This window comes from Lutra lutra, chromosome 4, assembly GCF_902655055.1.
Source record: "Lutra lutra chromosome 4, mLutLut1.2, whole genome shotgun sequence".
Lineage (NCBI taxonomy): Eukaryota > Metazoa > Chordata > Mammalia > Carnivora > Mustelidae > Lutra > Lutra lutra.
Genome location: NC_062281.1, coordinates 68,553,173 through 68,572,914, shown reverse-complemented (window position 1 = coordinate 68,572,914; position 19,742 = coordinate 68,553,173). Strand labels below are relative to the sequence as shown.

The 19,742-nt window shown below is 39.3% G+C and overlaps 1 protein-coding gene across 2 annotated transcripts in view; it reads right to left on the bottom strand.

Moving 5' to 3' along the window:
- The window catches only part of PDE7A (phosphodiesterase 7A), a 116,510-nt gene extending 102,191 nt beyond the window's left edge, over nucleotides 1-14,319 (bottom strand). For both annotated transcript variants that reach the window (XR_007126506.1, XM_047724596.1), the window contains exon 1: nucleotides 13,249-14,319. Coding sequence is in view for 1 of the 2 variants with exons in the window: in XM_047724596.1 (XP_047580552.1) it covers nucleotides 13,249-13,386 (138 nt within the window). In the remaining variant the exon portion in view is untranslated. The remainder of the gene's footprint in view (nucleotides 1-13,248) is intronic.
- Between the last annotated feature and the right edge of the window lie 5,423 nt (nucleotides 14,320-19,742).

The window sequence follows — 19,742 nt, the reverse complement described above, 5'->3', positions numbered from 1 at the left end:
AAAATAACTGAGCTATCAGGCCATTAAAAAAAAAAGAACAAAACAAAACAAAAAAATGGGAAGAACCTTAAATGCATGTTATTAAGTGAAAGAAGCCAATCTGAAAAGGCTGGTGACTATATGAATCCAACTATATCCAACTATATGACATATATGATATATATGACTATATGACTCATAGAATGTACAACACCCAGAGTGAACCCTAACATATAGTATGGATTTTGCATGATTATATCAATGTACGTTCATCAATTGTTACAGATGTAGCTGTCTGGTGGAGGGTGTTGATAAAGTTGGAGAAGACTATAAATGTGTTGGGGCTGGCAGCATGTGGAAAATCTCTGTACATTCCTCTTAAATTTACTGTGACTTTAAAACTGCTCTAAAAAAATTAAGTCTTTAAAAAAGGTCTGCTATCTGGAATAGCTTCACTGTTTTTCTTAAAATTTTATTAAAATGTCCACTATAAAGAGTTCAATGAAAAAAGTAAAATGAAGTAAAAAAATTATCAAAAAATTCCATCACCCACCATTTCATATATAAAAGGCTATATAGAGTGAGCAATTTGTATAACAGGAATATTAATTATTTTCTTCCTCAATGTGAAAAAAACTTTATTCTTAATTTTTAAAGTATAGGTGAAATACATCTTTCTTTATAAAAGATTATTCCTGTTGTATATAACTCTCATTTCAACAAATCAAACGGTATCTTCCCAACTGGCCCATTACACTTCCAATAATGGTTTGGCTTTATCTCTTACTAAGTTTTAAGAAATAACTCACATATGTTTTAAACTGAATGTATTCCTACTCTGACTTGTTTACATAATCACTGGATTATACATAGTTGCTATTCAAAGAATAATGTTCAGTAAAGAAAGACTGATATTTAAGGAAATTCAAAGGTCAATCCTTTCACAAGGAAGTAGGGGATATAGTGAGAGAAGCAACAAAGTTGGGAAGAACTAATTTTAAAACTCTAATTTCTCCACTGTCTAAATTGTGGGATCTTGGAGAAATCACTTAACCTTTCTGAATCTCAACCATCAAATCTTTAAAATGACTTACAGGATTCCTTTCAAGCATTAATATCCTGATTCCATTTCCAAAGAAGTCCTAGAGTGATTAAGCATGAAGACCGAGATTAGAAGTAAGCATATACCATGGGGAAAAAATTTGATGTATGAAATATTATTTCTATATGCCTGTGGAAAATGGTAAAATACAACCAGAAGATAATGACAAGGTGGAATATAGAAAACGAGTGTCTGCAAACTGGGGCATGCAAGTATAGCCCTTAGAAGTACAAGAGCATGGAAAGTTTCAAAGAAATTAATTTCTCAGCTCTCAACTTCCATATATACAATTTTCTAGAACCATTCCGCTAATCCAGTATAGCAGTTTTTATTTACCTCCACTACCCTTTCATCCCTACTCCTCTACCACCTCACAAAGGAACCTGCAACACTCAACGCTTCCCTATACTTACTCTGGAGCTGTTGTCTAACAGCTCCACCCATGTCTAACAGCTCTATCCATGGCAAGAAAGTTAATCACTTTACAGACTGGGGTATCCTTTTTTTTTTTTTCAAGTAAAGGGGTCACCAATTCTGACTTCCATAAATACAGAAGTTAAACCAAATGTAGTTGCTACCTGACAAAGTATTAAAAATAATTTTGATCAATCACCTCATTGTCAACTTGGAAGAATGGGTGATATTGCTAAAATAAAGCACTTTTTATTCATGAGATTTCTCAAGAGTTTCACTATTAAAGTAAAAAAGGAAGAACAGCAATTTAAGTTTTTACTTATTTGAGAAACAGAGAGAGAGCATGAGCAGGGAGAGGGGCAAAGGGAGAGGAAGAAGAATCCCCACATGCAGGACTCAATCCCAGGACCCTAATATCATGACCTAAGCCAAAACCAGATGGTTAACTGACTTAGCCACCTAGGCACCCCAAACTTAGGAAAGTTTCAATGTTTTTTTTTTTAATTTTTTTTTTGTTTATTTATTTGACAGATAGAAATCACAAGTAGGCAGAGAGGCAGGCAGAGAGAGGAGGAAGCAGACTCCCCGCGGAGCAGAGAGCCCGATGCGGGGCTCGATCCCAGGACCCTGAGATCATGACCTGAGCTGAAGGCAGAGGCTTTAACCCACTGAGCCACCCAGGCGCCCCAAAGTTTCAATGTTTTTAATTATAATTGTTTTTGCACAGAACTCAGAAGAACTGGGTGACAATTAATACAAAACATTTTTATTCCATTCACTAAATTCATGAATTTACTTACTTTAATTGTAGAAAAGTATGATAGTGTGATTGGTATAATGCTTCCAAGTATAAAATATGTAGTGACAGAAAAATAGAAGTGAGTTCAAAAGAAAAATAAATATAAAAATTCTGACTATAAAATTAAGATATTGTTCACATATTTTTTGAAACAGATGTGGAAAGTATCAAGTTGTCAAAAACTCCCTGGATGTATTTTAAATAGTGATTTAAGTAATACACCAAAAATTTTATCATTTACAAATACTGAAACTTAGAGGAAAGGTTGTTTTGTTTGTTTGTTTGTTTAAGTAGGCTCCACAACCAACATGGAACCCAACATGAGGCTTAAACCCATGACCCTGAGATCCAAGACCTGGGGTGAGATCAAGATTCAGATGCTCAACTAAGCCACCCAGGCACCCCTAAAGGAAAAATTCTTAATATGTGAGAAGGTTTATAGTTTTGTGTTTGTTTTTCCAGTTCTTTGAAGGGGGTACTTGAGCAAAAAACCCTGATAGTGAAAGTTAGAACGTATCATTTGTCCTAACCTTCCTAAGATATTGCCTACTGGATATCCCCACCTGGAAACTCCCCAGATACTTGAACTCAATATACTCAAAGTAAATGTATTATCTCTTCCCCCCTGTACTCCCCAAAGAAAAACAAAACCTGTCTCCTCTTCCTATGTGTATTTTTGTTATTAGCTTCATCATCTACCTGGTCTCCCAGACTAAAAAAAGTAGGAATTTTTTTTTATTATTACTTCCCACATCAAACCAGTTCCTAGGTCCTAACTCCTAACTTTCTAGTCCTTGTGCCATGGTCATTGTTTAGCATCTTCTCATGGGCTATCATCAAATAGCTCTTCAAAACAGTAACTATGCTTTTTTTTTTTTTTTTTTTTTAGTATAGTTGACACACAATGTTAGTTTCAGGTGCATACATAGTGATTTAACAAGATTATACATTATGCGGTGCTCACAACAAGTGTAGCTACCATCTGCTCCCAAACATCTTTATTACAATATCAGTGACTATATTCCTTATGCTATGCCTTTTATTCCTGTGAATTCTTCATTCCATAACTGAAAACCTGTATCTTCGACTCCTACTGCCCATTTTGCCCAACCCCTCACTCACCTCCCCTATGGCAACCACCAATTTGTTTTCTGTATTTATAGGTCTGATTCTACTTTTTGTTTATTCTTTTTTTATAAAAAGATTTCACTTGAGTGAAATCATACAGTATTTGTCTTTCTCTGACTTATTTCACTCAGCATTATATCCTCTAGGTCCATCCATGTTGTCTCAAATGGCATGATCTCATCCTTTTTTATGGCTAAGCAATATTCCAGTGTGTGTGTGTGTGTGTGTGTGTGCGCGCGCGCATGCGCTTACGCGTGCATGCACATGCATGCACACACACATCTTCCTTATCCATTTGTCTATCAGTGGACACTTAGGCTGCTTCCATATCTTGGTTATTGTAACTAATGATATAAAAAACATAAACCTTTTCAAATTAGTGCTTTTTTTTTCTTTGGGTAAATATCAAGTAGTGGAATTACCAGATCATATGGCATTTCTATTTTTAATTTTTCAAGGAACCTCCATACTGTTCTCTACAGTGGCTACTTAAATTTACATTTCACCAACAGTGCACAGGAATTTTTTCTCCACACCCTTGCCAAAACTTATTTCTCGTCATTTTGATTTTAGCCTTTCTGACAGGTGTATGGTGATCTCTCATTAGTTTTGATTTGCATTTCCCTAATGATGAGTAATGTTAAGCATCTTTTCATGTGTCTGTTGGCCATCTACATGTCTTCTTTGGAAAAAAATGTCTATTTAGGTCCTTTGCCCATTTCCTAATTGGATTTTTTTTGGTGATGAGTTGTATAAGTTCTTTATATATCTTGGATATTAACCACTTATCATAGATATAATTTGCAAATATCTTCTCCTATTCAGTAGGTTGCCTTTTTGTTTTACTGATGGTTTCCTCACTGTGCAACAGCTTATTTTGATGATTCTCAATAGTTTATTTTTGTTTTTGTTTCCATTGTCCTAAGGAGACATATCTAGGAAAATGCTGCTACAACTGATGTTGAAGAGATTACTGCCTATGTTGTCTTCTAGGATTTTTATGGTTTCTGGTCTTACATTTAGGTCTTTAATCCATTTTGATTATTTTTGTGTATAGTGTTAAAACGTAGTCCAGTTTTATTCTTTTACATGTAGTTATCCAGTGTTCCCAGCACCATCTATTGAAAAGTCTTAGTCTTTTCCCCATATTCTTGCCTCCTTTGTCATATATTAGTTGACTATATAATCAAGAGTTTATTTCAGGCATTTATTCTCTGTTCCAGTGATCTATTTTTGTGCCAGTACCTTACTGTTTTGATTACTACAGCTTTGTAGTATAACTTGAAATCTGGAACTGTGATACCTCTAGCTTTATTTTTCTAACAATAATTACACTTAAATTTACTTCTCAACAACTCCCATGGAGAGTGAAACTACTTTATAATTGTCAGAGCTATACAAAATTACCTCTTATGTGCATAATTGAGTTAGCCAAAGAAATTACAGAATCATGAAGTTGGAAGGAACCAGAAGAGTCAATCCCCTTGACCATATCTTTCAAACTGCTATCTCAATTTATAATCTCATGAAGTAGCCTGTTCTCTCCCTGGACATCTCTGTCAGAGATCTGGACTCAAATACAACTTGTTTCACTTTTTCTAGGATTATTGTGATTAAAAAGAATATTCATGCTAAAAGAAGGACATTGATAAAATTACACAAAATTCTAAACTAAAAGGTAAAACTAAGTTATAGTTAATATCAGAGATGGCTTCAGTTAGCATCTGGGGATACCTATGCCTTTATTTTTCTTTTTTTGTGAGTATGCATGGTGTATAGATATGTATACATTTTGTTATTTAGTTTTAAACAAAATTGGGACAAACTATAGATGATCGGTATTAAAAGTGAAGGCAATGTATTAATTTTTTTATTCAACTGCTCAATTACTTTTCAGCAAATTTACAATTTATATCCTACTGGCATTTTGTAATCTTCATGTTATATATTTATTTTATCTTTCTTTTAGTTTGTGTTTCTTTAATTATTAGGTGATTAAACACAAGATCTATGTCCCTATTTTTTCTACCTATTAGTCTTATTCTACTCTGTACAGTAACATCCTTTTCTCGTGTCATAAAAAGAAGAAGAGAACACATAGTCTTTAGGGCCCCCAGAGTTTAATCCATTTCTACTATCTAGTTGTGTTACCTTGGACAAGGGATGACTTTAAGCTTGTATCTTCTCTGATATATTAGCAACTGCCCTCACCAAGTAGAACAGGGTATAGCAATCAAGAACATATAACCAATCAAAATCTTAACCCTTCCCTCCTTTTTCTCATTCACATGGTAGTAATTCACATACTGGAAGAGAGCAATGCTCTATCATCTTTTACCAACCGCTCTTCCACCTCCACCCCCAAGTTCTTGGCCCAAATTCTAAGGCTTCCCTTTTCCAAATTAATGTCTCCAATTCTTCATTCAATATCAAACAGTGTGCTTTGAAATCACTTCATCACCTTGGTAAATATCTTCAGAAGTATGATTTAACTTAGTCATGTCCTCCTAGAAAGTGGCACTAGAACAAATCCAGATATGATTTGAAACAACCAATAAAGGTTATCACTTCAAATAATCACCCTCAAACCATCAAATGGTTTTTCTTTATCCACATCTATGAGCCAACGGAAAATCTATAATCATTAAACATAAAGAATAACTACATTCTACTCACCTTCACGAGGCAGACTAGGATCCAAAGTAAGGGTGTGAAACATGAGAGGACTTTCTCAAAGTTCTTGTGATGCTTGGGCACATAATGTATTGTGTCTAAGGTCAATTTACTCCTTGGGAAAAAGGTAAAAATGGGTAGTAACAGCACGGTACATAGAGTTTTGTAAAGATTAAATACACCAATTACAGTATCCGGCATGTGAGGTACTCAATAAATAGAACAATTATCACTAAAACAAGAGGTACTGCACCTTTATTAAGCACCATTGTCAAGTACTTTACATGGTCCTGAGCTCAAGCTTGGTCTACCCGAAACGCAGATGAGAGTGAGTGTTGGCTGAAACTTAGCCAATTAACAATTCATCTTCTTCCCCCAATTCTCCCTGCCCTGCTTTCATCCTCTCCTCCTCCTGCCATCATCTTCAGAAAATGAAGAGCCCTCCCTACCAGTAGGTGGAGGCATGGAGCAGTAATCCAAAATTCCTACTCAAAATTACAAGCAGGAGAAACTTCTGATCACTGGCCCAGATCCATTAGGAAGGGAACTTGCCAGCAGCCAAAATGAAGCTCTGCAAGCTTCAAAAGCTCATCTACAAATGTTTTGGTTCCTTTCCTCATATACTACTACCTCATATAGTATACCTGAATGCAAATACATGAAAGTATCATTTATTTGTGAGTAACCTTTGAAAGACATTTTTAACAACAATATAAAAAATCAGCAAAGTCTATATTGTGTTTAGGCAAGAACAGGCTATTTAAATATGGGAAAGAATAAACAATTTTCTCTCGATTCAAATTAAACAAGATATGAGCAATCTGTAGAATAAAAAAGTTTTAAGTTGTTTCTAAATTAGAAGATTAAAAATTAATTGTTGGACGTTTTCGGAATTCCCTTTGGTCAAGGGAATGTAAGAATGCCCAGATTTTAAAGACATTTAGTCAAGGTACTTCTCTAACAAAATTAGATTTATATAAACACAAACACACAGTCTTTGGTACAGAAAATTGAATTCCTTAAGATCTTCATACAATGAGAATTCTTTATCACCTAAATTCCCTAAGTGTCTGTAGTCCAACTAAATGGGTATCAATGGTCCCAGGCAAAAAATCTGATTAAGCTAATCTTATCAACTTCCTTTTTCTTCAGCTCTTCTCTTTCCAAACGTTGTCTCTATACCCATCACTAGAAAGAAGTTAGTTCTCTAAAATTACTCTGGTCCTTCATGAAAAGAAAAGGAAAAAAAAAAAAAAGGAAGGAAGGAAAGAATGGTTGAAACTTAAAGTATAAGCTGACATCTTATCAAATTGCCCCAAAGAGAATGGATGGTACCTCTCCTTTCCATCCAGTGAGTTCCCTACGCTTCCTAACTCCCTGAAAAGGCTTAATATTTTGCCTTTTGCAGGACATTTGTGTTTTAAAAAAGAATTCTTAAATAGAGAGTATGTACAGCTGATGGAACTCTAAGCATAGCAACAAGGCAACAAAACCTGGGCATAGGTCTAAAACCTCTTCCAATCACATCCCACAGACTAAACGTGTTCCTGATGACAACTTATAAACTAGCAATTTGAACACCCTACTCCTCAATCAGAACAACACTCCAAATACACTATAAATTTACATTAATATTATGTTTGACATATATTTGAATTATAGCATAGATATATATTGCTTCAGAAGTAAAAGCCAAAATATGATAACTATTAAATTTAAATCAAGTAAGAAAAATTTCTGAAAATAGAAAATGAAAACCAAGATCCCAACACAAGTGTTTCGGGAGTAGATATGGGAGGAAGTCTCAGCAAATGACCACTCCAGGACGTCCCCACTGACTGTTCACATTATTTCCTGTGTACTGGCTTCTGAATGTAGATTGTGAAGAGGGGAACTACTATGGTAATAGTAATTTGGAATAATGCACTATTACAAACTGACATTAGATGTATAACAGTCCTTACAAACAAGCACAAGACATGCAAATGAAAATCTGACAAAAGGAAATGTAAATGCACAGAAACACTTCGGAAAGTGTATATTATTGCTTAGTCTAAGTTGAAACAAACTCAGCATACCACAGTGCATCTAACATAGAAGAACATTTCTATAAATGTTTATAAAACATTCATAAAATTCTTACTAATTATATATATTATAAATCTAGTATCTATGATGGTGATGAAGAGTGATAATCATTTATCTTAGTATTGTAAAAGGACAGAGCATTCTAGAAAGCCAAAAAATGTTCTTACTTCTTGACCCAACCCAGTGATACCATTCTAAAGATTTTATCAAACATGTATGAAGGTGTTAAGGTTTTGTGTACAACATCAGACCTGAAATAGCTCTAACGTTCAACATTCAGATAATGTGGTACTCATAGATCAACATGACATCACCACTAATGATCATTAAATATACATAAAACCATGCTGATCTCTGACAGCATAGTAGCCACTAGCCATATGCAGCTATTAAATAAAACTAAATTTGCAATTCGCTCCTCACACCTAGCCACATTTCAAGTGCTTATCTAGGTATATATGGATAGTGACTATTACACTGGATACTCCAGAGAAATTTTCCATCATCACAAAAAGTTCTGTGGATAGTGCTGCCCTACACAATTTCCTGGACCATCCTCTAACCACCCCCACAACATGCACTCACTTATCTAGAAACATCTACATAATCTTCAGGCTTGGCCTAAGCCTCAACTACTATGTGAGGCTTCCCCTGATTTATTCAGGAAATTTGGGTTTACCTTCCTGTAGTCTCATTATGCCTTGATAACTCCAAAATAAAAATTAGTCACATATAATCATACCATTTTCCCCACATAATCCTGTAGGCTTCTTTAAGAACCAACTTTTATCCAAGGGACTTTGAACTGTTCTGGCACATCTAGAAACTTGAAATTTGTCATATACTAAGAACATTGCTAAAAACACAGAGATGTATACTGTAAGTAAAAAATGTTTATGTATAAGGAACATAATGCATCAAAGAAAAACGTGGTTAGGTTGGCAGGCTCACAAGTCATTTCTTTTTTTTTCAATTACTAATTCTTTGCATTATTCTTAGTACTCAATACAAGGAATCTCATTCTCAGAAGGTGTTTTGTAAATATTTATGGAATAGTTTCTGTATTTAAAAAAAAGGAGAAAAAGACACCAAGAAGGAACCCTAATGTAAATTATGAACTCAGGGTGGTAATGATGAGGCAAAGTAGGTTCAGCAATTTTAACAAATGTATTACTCTGATGGGGATGCTAATAATGGGGGAGGCTATGCATGTACCAGGCCAGAAAGTGTATGGGAGATCTCTTTGCCTCGATTGTGCTGTGAACTTAAAACTGCTCTAAAAAGATAATGTCTTCAGGGGCGCCTGGGTGGCTCAGTGGGTTAGCCGCTGCCTTCGGCTCAGGTCATGATCCCAGGGTCTGGGATCGAGTCCCGCATCGGGCTCTCTGCTCAGCGGGGAGCCTGCTTCCTCCTTTCCTCTCTCTCTGCCTACCTCTCCGTCTACTTGTGAGCTCTCTCTGTCAAATAAATAAATAAAATCTTTAAAAAAAAAAAAAAAGATAATGTCTTCAGGAAAGAGACCCTAATATTTTGTTCAATAATACATACCATCAATTTATGATAAAAAAAATTTTAAAAATTAGATCACAAATTTCTAACCGAAATAATATTTCTCTCCGGTGCATAGAAAATCTGACTAAAATAATCACAGGCACAGTGCTTTGGCATGTCATCAATACACTAAGTCAGCTTCCACACTTACTAAGTACTTACCTATGCAAAGCACTATGGACACAGTAGTGAACTAGACAATTTCTTCTTTTTTAAAGTTTTTAAACTCTGAGAAAGAGAAGGAGAGTGAGAGGGAGAAGCAGACTCCCTGTTGAGCAGAGAGCCTGGGACTTGATCCCAGGACCCTGAGATCATGACCTAGTCTAGTCCAAGGCAGATGCTTAACCGACTGAGCTACCCAGGCACCCCAAGCAAAACAAGTTCTGCTCTCACAATATTTTACCTAAGTAATAACTTTATTCTCCAAGAAAAAACCTGGATTAAAAAATCTTGGATAACTTAATATCAGTTATCAACAACAGATACCCTAAAATGGCAAAAACAAGCTTCTCTTATTATTCTGATTTTTCAAATAATTTAAAGAACTCATATTAACCATTTGAGAAAGTAGTTCATGACCTGGTTTAAACAAAAAGTTAATGCCTCATTTACTTGGCATTCTTGGGAGAGTTAGTTGGTATTCCACAGAAATGAATTTTTCAGACAACTCACCCTTACCCATTTAAGCACCAACACTGGTTTGGCATGGAGATTTTTTTAAGTGGGAATCTTTCCATTTTTAAAAGCAGATTCAATTAAGTATTATTTTGACTAATAATTATTGGGCTGTATAACACTCAAGCTCCTAAAGTATATGTCCCCAGGGTTCCCTTTTAAAAGCTGCTGGCTTTGAAGAGTTTTTCTTCTGATCTCCAGCTTTGGTGTGTCCGCTGTCAACTTTTTCCAGTATCAGTGAGAAACTGATTCTAGCAGCCTCCAACCCCTTTAAATTTTCGTTGCTTGCAACACAAGTTTGTCAGAACTTTACCTAAAACACACAGGCTTTGAGAGGATCATCAAATCTCTATTTGGTTGCTCAGTCTTCTGCTTATTTCCTGAATCTTTTTGAAGTCTGCAGTTATAAGTTCCAACCAGGTTTGGGATAAAGGAGTGCTATACCTTGATAAAAGTCCTTACATTGTTTTCATATTTAAAATTGATGCCCAGTCAGAGGTAACTTCATTACTTATTCACTCATCCAACAAGTATTAAGTACCTACTAGGAGATAGTCTCCAGTGGTACGGTGAAACTGAAGAACTGAAAAGATTGCCAGTTTTGAACATATTCTAAAATGGATTCAGAAAAATAATTTCGTAGCACCTAAAAAAAAAAAAAAAGAAAGCCAGGTTTGGAGGGTTTTTTTTTGTCTTTTTTTTGTTTTCTTTTTTTAAGTATTAAATGAAACTACCAAACCACCTCAGCTTTTTAAAAATTTTGTACCTTTAGACTTAGGAACTGAAAATTCAATGGTTTTGATTTAATCAAACATTTATTGTATAAAGCTCTGAATAAGATTCCCAAATTTTTTTTTTTTTTTCTATTACACATTCCCATCTAGCCCTAGATAAATCACTAGCAACATGAGTCTTGGTAATGATAAACAGTCTAAGTCTTGGTAATGATAAATACACCCATTTCAGCGCATGGTAAGTTTAACATCATTTTAATGCTGGGCAACAATGTTTAGAAAAAATGTTATAATTCAAGAAACCTTCTGTCCAAATTTTCGTAAGTTCCTATATGTTTCACTTTGGGGTATAGTTTTTTTACTTTTTTTTAAGCTTTAGGAATTAGTAAAATATGGTGTAAATCTACAATATTTGCTTTATCTGCCACAACCATAGTTTTAAAATTCCATTACCCATTTAAACCCAAGGCTAGGAAATGAGTCAAGAAGGAGCAGGGCTTCAAATTGGTCTCTGAGGATTAATTATGACAACAGGTAAAACCCTGGTATGAGGCTTATTTAAATGCTTTTGGAATCTCCTTTCTCATTCATTTTCTCCTCAGGGAGCACAAGTAACTTTATTGGTATTTTATTATATTATAAAAAACTACTTATCATCCTTATTATTTATATTGATCTGGAAATGGGTATTAGTTATGTGCCTGTGATCTGAGAAAGTTAAATAATATTGTGAAGTGAAAAAAATTACATTAAAAACCTTTTCCAGCAATGCATTAACATTTCTTCAACATTAATTTTGAAACCTGAAAATGCTTTAAGCTTAAGTACTATAAAGGCAGAAATGGACCTAACTTTCAAAATAACAATGTAGTATTATTTAAACTACTATAGTAACCACAAATTTGGCTCTGACCTCATTAGCATACCATCTTGTTCTGTGAAATAAGTCTCATTTCAAATAAAAACAATTTACAGAGAAATCCAGATGGTCTCTTGCTTTCTCTACCATTCAGGCAAAGAAGCAAATGACAAATATTTACTGGACTCACCTATCATAAGCAAAATCTCTACCAGGTGCTATCCACACTACGGGTTTAAACATATATATATACATACACATAGACCCGGCTCAAGATAATTACAAGTGGAGAGAAAATATGCTTCATAAAAGATACTAACCAAGAGGAAAAACAAATATATTCGAATTAAAAACTGATCACGAACAGGTAACATTCTGGCAGCAGAAATGCAGGGTACTTGGTTCAAATGTAAACAAAATTGTTTTTGCCTATTTTAAACCTGGCAATCAAAATCACCCAGAACTAAGGAGCTGGGCCAACAGCATCACCAAAGAAGAAAACCGAAATTCTCGGGAGCGACTGGTATTGGACCATTCAAAATAAAGTCTCCCTGTGAGTGCTCATTAGTAGTTTCTCTCCTAAAATCTCCTTATCAAATTAAAAACAAAACTGATGCCTGTTTATCAACTTTGCAGAAACCGAAGCTCTTCGGGGAAGCACTCCCGATTCTTGTTTCTTTGCGAGCACTTAAGGTCCATTCACGGAACAGAAGGGGCTGGGGAACAGCGACGAGGAATTGGCCTATTGTTCAGAGAACCGCAGGACCATCCGAACGCCACGGGGCGCGCGGGAGCAGGGGGGAGGCGAGGCGCAAACGCTGCACAGGTGTGTGCATGGGGGGAGGGGGACAGGTGTGCCCGCGGCCACAACTAAGGTTAGAGAGGCCCGACTTCGAGATCCAGTCTTCGAGAAAGGGAGGAAAACGGTCATTCCCGAAGCTTAAACCGCTGAGCACAGAGGGGGCGGACCTGGAGAAGGTCTGAAGGGCTCCCAAAACCCACCCGGGTTGGGCGCGGGGAGGAAATCAGAGAAGGCCGGGGGACTTAGTGTGCAAAGCTCGAGGATAAAAGAGAAGGCTCTCGAACCAAGAGGCCAGCCTAGAAATCCCCAACAATGGACAATGTTGGGTCTGAGGTAAATGGCTAGGAGACTGAGGGTGTCGCGAAGGTGAAGCCGGGTGGGAAGAGGGAAACAAAAGAGAGAAGCCCCCAACTGTGGGTCCCCGGCGGCGGCGGCGGCAATTACCTGTGAGAGTTGCCGGGGATTGGGGCAGCCGAAGAGCGCGGAGCTGGAGCTGAAGCTGATGGCTCCTCGGCGGCTGAGGACGTGCTGGGGGACCGGCCTGTCCAGGGGCAGCACCGGCAGCTGGTAACATACTTCCATTGAATACGCCCGCCCTGCCCCCGCGCGGCGCCCGCCCAGCCGCGGCTGCCGGCCCCTGCGCTGGGAAGGGGCCGCGGCTCGGGGGCGCCGGGCCAAGGGGGGGCGGGGGGCAGGGCCGGCGGCCCGCCGACCCCCGGGCCGGGAAGCCGCACTCACGCCTTCCCCACCCCAACACTCCGCCCGGGCCGCCGGCGGGAAGACGCTGCGGCGGCCGCGGCGACAGTTACGAGGACCGGCGCGCGCCCGGCTCCGGGGTGCAAGCGGGGGCAGCACAGGCAAAGTCGGAGGGGGAACCCTGCCGCCCAGGGGTTCCTCGGCTGGGAGGAGCGGGTCCGAGGAAGGCAGAGCGGGAGCGGAGCAAGGACAGAAGAAAGCGGTGCAAGAAAAGACTGCCGGAGCCAGCGGCGAGACCCAAGGCGCGCGGGGCTTGGGACCAGCCACCAGCTCGGGCCGCCACCACCGTCCAGCCCCTCCCCTCCCCCGGAGCCTGACTTCACTCCGCCGCCGGCGCGAGCCCGGCGTAATTCACACTTGCTGCCACGGACGGTGCGCCAACCACGGCCCGCCGCCACCGTGACGTCACGACGCCGCGCCGCAGGCCCCGCGCCACCGCAGCGCCCAGGGAGACGGACTAGCGGCGGAGGGGGTAAACCGCCTTTCTCCAGTTCTGCACGCTAAACTCGGTCACTGTCCTCTCCCGCCACACGCCGCCCTCCCTCCTCCCCCACCAAAATCAACCGCCAGCTCCCCCTAACTCTCCTCTATCTGTCCTCCACCCAAGGCGCGTGCGCACGAGGCCCCACCGTGTGAGGACTTTCCCCTTATCGCGAAACTCTTGTTTTCGAGTGCGCTGAGGGTGTGAAGTGGGCTCAGCCTGCGCTACAAGAGATATTCGGGCCTTCTGACCCGAGAAACCTAAAGCATGCCGCGCACTTGCAGCGCTCAACCTTAACCGCGGGGTCACCGCTGTGCTTCCCTCCTTGAATTCCCATTCTTGGGCTTCGGTGGGGACCGCTGCGGCAGTGACGTCAGCGGGCCGCGCGGGCCCCGTCCTCCCCGGTACGTCACTGTCAGTCCCTTGGCGGGGCCAGGCTGGGACTCTCCCCAGGCAGGTGCGGGCCCCAGGGCTGCCCCGGGCCGAGGCAAGAAAAGGGGTGCGGAGAATACGGGAGTGAGTAGGGGGTGAAAGGGTGGAGGGGAAACACCGAGACTGAGAAAGAAGAAGTGAGAGTATGCTCTGGAAAAAATGAAGAAGAAAGGATGATACTGAGAAGACAAAGGGAAAAGCCTGCATGACCTTTTACCAAAAGTGTTTTTCTTTGTTAGCTTTGATTTTTAGAAAGCTGGTAAAGAGGACTTGACCTGGTTTGTAAACTGAATATGTCATTTGCAGGTTCATTTTGTCACATTTCTCCCCAAACTATCAAAGCTTTTCAGTTTCGGCCCATTGTTTCAAATGCATTCCAGCCCCCGGGGATGTCAGCCTGAATAAGCTCTTTCCTGCTGGTAGAAGGATTCGGCTCTGCTCTCAGGGCACCCACCCTTCCACTTATTTGCTCTGACTAGCCATTGGCAGGGTGGTAGATCTTTGAAAGTACTGCATAGCCATTACTGATGACATCAGATATGAAATGCTCATGATTCCATAAATCAAAATTCTGTAAGAACTTTTGTAATCTTTCCACGGCATCTGTTTCTTTTACATTACCTAAAACATTCTACCTCTTCAATGGTTGTCTATTTGTCTGTTCTCTACTATTAAAAGAAATATAACTTCCACTATGGTTTCACGGATGTTGTCTTCATTAGATGGTAAGCTCTCTAATGCAACACTGACCCACTCATCTTTGAAACCCTCATTACTCCCACAACATCTAGTAGAGATATTGAGCATCTGCTGTATGCTTAGGTTTAAGCTAAACACTCTTATTCTGACAAAAACTCTACGAATTAATAGAATCTAAACTGAAACTGGGCTTAGGGAAACATAACTTGCCCTAGATCTTACACGGATAAATGGCAGAACTAACCAAGTAATGTTTGAATTCTCTGTACATTTAAGCACCCAGAAGGTGGTATTAGTGTAACATCAAACCGTATATGCTTCAAGTAACTATCACATTTAGTAACATCTAGGAGACTCGGTTCCATTAAATCATTTGATAAGACTCAGGGCACTAACTAAACAATGCTTCTCTCTTCAGCAGAGAGGAGCTAGCATTATGTACCCACTGTGAGCCATGACAGGTATTCTACATAAAACATTTAACTTAAACCCACACAATAGCCACATATGTAATCTGTGCCATCAAACTCTGTTCTGTGTGATTTCAGAACCATGCATTTCCACCACACCATACAGTATCTCAAGACCAGAATGTCAGTTGTTCTCGGTGTTGTTTACTGGGGAGCATACAGTCAGTGTTATCCAGAAACACAAGACCAATAGAATATATATATATCTATATACATATATATATATATATATATTATGTATGTATACGTATATATACGTATACACACACACACACAAACACACACACACGTATATTGCAAAACTGCAGGTCATGTGCAAACTGCAGTGCTTGGGAACCCGCATGGTCCTACCAAGTGTAATGGCTGGTGCTTCACTTCCACTTCCCAAATCTCTTGCAAATTTCTGTTGTGGCCAACCAAAACCCTAAAAACGAGAGAATTCAGGGAAATGTAGTTCCAATTTAGCTAAGTTGCTAGGGCAAACTAACCCAGTCTGAACTCTTGTCAATTTGACATCCATACACACTTCTTTTAACCACATTTAATTATCAAATAAGGACCATAGTAAAATCATACTTATGTCCATATGATACAACTATCTCTCATACAACCCAAAATAGCTCCCTCCCTCCCTAAAAGAGGATAGAATCTTTGAATGATGTTCATCCCTCTTCTTGATGAGTCATATTACCACTTTGATATCCTGTAACTTAAATACTAAGATGTAAACTTATCCACTATCAACACATCCTAGGGAGATGGGGGGGGGATTAGTTAAAATATACACAAATATATTCATATCAAAAGGAGGGGAAATGCTCACAACTATTATAGTCCTTGTAACTGCAACTGGCAACATAATCATAATTACTATTTATGACTATTTGCTTTTTTCCCCATTACCTTTTTAAATATCCCTTCACCTTCAATAAGCATCTCAGCTGATAATAGTACCTTCATTTATGGGATAACCCAAATTTTTATTCCTGAAATATCTAGACCATTAGAGGTTCTACTTCAGATGGGTTGTTGTGCTTTTCCATTAATTCATATTACAGAGTATGGGAATACGAAGAGACACCCCCAAAGAATCTCCTGCATTCCAGGCACATTCCCACGTAGTAGCAACTAAAGATCAGTTTAACAGGATCAATCACTCCAGGCAGTAGAGTAACCCCCTTTTTTGCACATTGGTTAAATAGCACAAGGAGCCCCAGATGGCCAAGTGGCAATCTCAGTTTACAGATTGAGCTCTTGCTGTGTACCCTGGTAGAAACGCTCTTTGAGAAGTAAGACCTCTGGAGAAACAAAACCCGAAGTTGCAGGAATTGGAAGCAAAAGTCTGCATGTGACTCACTAGGGGTAAAAGATCCACTTCTACTCCCACCTCTTGATTCCTGGACCATGGATATATATTTAGATTTAGAACACAAGCCAAAATTTGGAGAACATTATCCTAGCTACAAAAGGTATCACAATTTAGGGACGCCCGGGTGGCTCAGTTGGTTAAGCAGCTGCCTTCGGCTCAGGTCATGATCCCAGCGTCCTGGGATCGAGTCCCACATCGGGCTCCTTGCTTGGCAGGGAGCCTGCTTCTCCCTCTGCCTCTTCCTGCCACTCTGTCTGCCTGTGCTCACTCTCACTTCTCTCTCTATGACAAATAAATAAATAAAATCTTTAAAAAAAAAAAAAGGTATCACAATTTAGATGGAGGGATTATTGAGTCTGCCAAAGGCTATTTCAACTCTGCAACAGGGACGAACCCTGAAAACATTCTAAGTGAAGAAGCCAGGTGCAAAAGGCTGCATATTGTATGATTTCGTTCATATAAATTATCCAGAAAAGGCAAACCATAGAGAAAGCCAATTAGTAGTTACCAGGGACTGGGGAGAGGAAGGAATGAGGAGTGACTGCTTAATGGGTACAGGATTTCCTTTTGGGGTGATGAAAATGTTTTGGAACTAGATAGTGATGATAGCTACAAAACATCGTAAACGTCTTAATGCCACCGAACTGTACACTTATTAATGGTTAAAAGTAAAATTTTATCAGAAGAAAAAAAGATAAAGGCCAGCCAATCATCCTATTAAGCCATGACTTCAGGGTAATAGGCAACATATGACCAGTGAATTATATGAGCATGAACCCATTGCTGCCTTTATTTGTCGTAAAATGAGTTTCTTTGTTAAAAGTAATGCTGTGTAGGGGGCACCTGGGTGGCTCAGTGGGTTAAAGCCTCTGCCCTTGGCTCAGGTCATGGTCTCAGGGTCCTGGGATCCAGCCCCCCATTGGGCTCTCTGCTCAGCAGGGAGCCTGCTTCCCCCTCTCTCTGCCTGCCTCTCTGACTACTTGTGATTTCTGTCAAATAAATAAATAAATAAATAAAATCTTAAAAAAAATAAAAGCAGTGCTGTGTAGAATAACACAATTGTGACTAAGACATTTCATAAGTCCATACACGGTGGCTTTGATAGAAGCATTGCAAGCGGGAAGGAAATTCATTTCCAGAAGAAGTATCTATTTATTCAGTGAGAAAAAAGGTCTGTCCCTTTCATAATGAAAGTAGCCAGATTCAATACAACTCATGGATGGCTGACACCTAGGAAACGGAAGCTTGATCTTAGACTCTGCTCTTAGCAATTTGGGCACTTAGCAATAGCTGTCGTCAGACTGGCCTTGTTAAGTGGAAATCCATGCTGCTGAGCCCACATCTAACTTGTATCATGGCATCATGGCCACTTTGTTCATGAGTCCGTTGAGCAGGACCAGGGATAAATGGGGGTAAAGGCTGAGATATACACAGAATGTATCACTTATCTACCTGATTATTATGATCATCCTCTATTGAGATTGCTCTTTGGGATCACATGAGCCACCGATATCTTCACACTCTGTCCCATTCAATCTATCTCCATATACCCCTTTCCCCAACCTCTTTGTCATCAATTTTCCAATCATGTTCCTTCCGAATTCCAGACCAGCCAGTCAGTCAGATACTGGCCGTGAATTAGAATGACCCATACACCTAGCGATCTCTTTTTTCAGACAAAATGTACAACCAGGTGTACTGATCCAAGCTCTCCAAATTGTAGTATTTCCCTTCATCACCTTCAGGATCACCCCCCAAAAGTGGCTATAGCGCTGTAGCTATCTACTTCCACACCATAGAATACAGAACCATCTGCAAATCAATCCCAAATATTTCTCTTCTGTTACTCAATAGGAGACACAGGGGGCTCACCATGATGCTTTGGATGAAAGTTGAGAGGGAGGAGGAAATGTAGTAATAGCAGAGACGATGGACAGCTGGGCCACTTGTTCATACAATTTACTTGAGGTTGCTTGAGCCTGATCTCATGTGTACCACTGCTTAATGATGGAGTACTGCTGGGCACAACCGACTTTATGGCTTGGTGTTTCAGAATACATTTAGTATATTATAGGCTGCTCAGGTCACAAGGTAATTTGATCACTCATGGTCAAGCATTCAGTTTCTACTAGGGCCCAGTAGTAAAACAATTTCCCAAAAAGCCAATAGTTATACAAAGAAGGTGACATAACTTTGCTCCCCAATCCTAAAAGCTTGCATAAGATTTAATTATAGAGGATTATTAAAAGCTTCATATGGTATCACTAACCTATCACAAACACTTCAGTACCATACCTGCTGGGTCATATGGCCCAAGTGACAGAGAAGCTAATAAGGCAGTATGGATTCCTTACATAGACCTCTCTTGTCTTGAGCCCCACCCACTCATTTTTTTTTTATTGTGGTTAGACATACACAAAATAAAATTTATTTATAATTTTAACCATTTTTAAGTATAGAAGTCAGTGACATTAACTACATTCACATTGTGCAACCATCATCACTACCCACCTCCAGAGATTTCCATCATTCCCAAAATGATGAAATTTTGGGAATTTTTGCACCTGCACCTGCTAAACAACAATTCACCACTTCCTCATCCACCAGGCCCTTAACCACTATTTCACTTTTCATCTCTATGAATTTGACTATTCTATGTACCTTATATAAGTACCTTATATAAGTAGAATCATACAATATTTGTCCCATTATGTCTTCCTTATTTCACTTA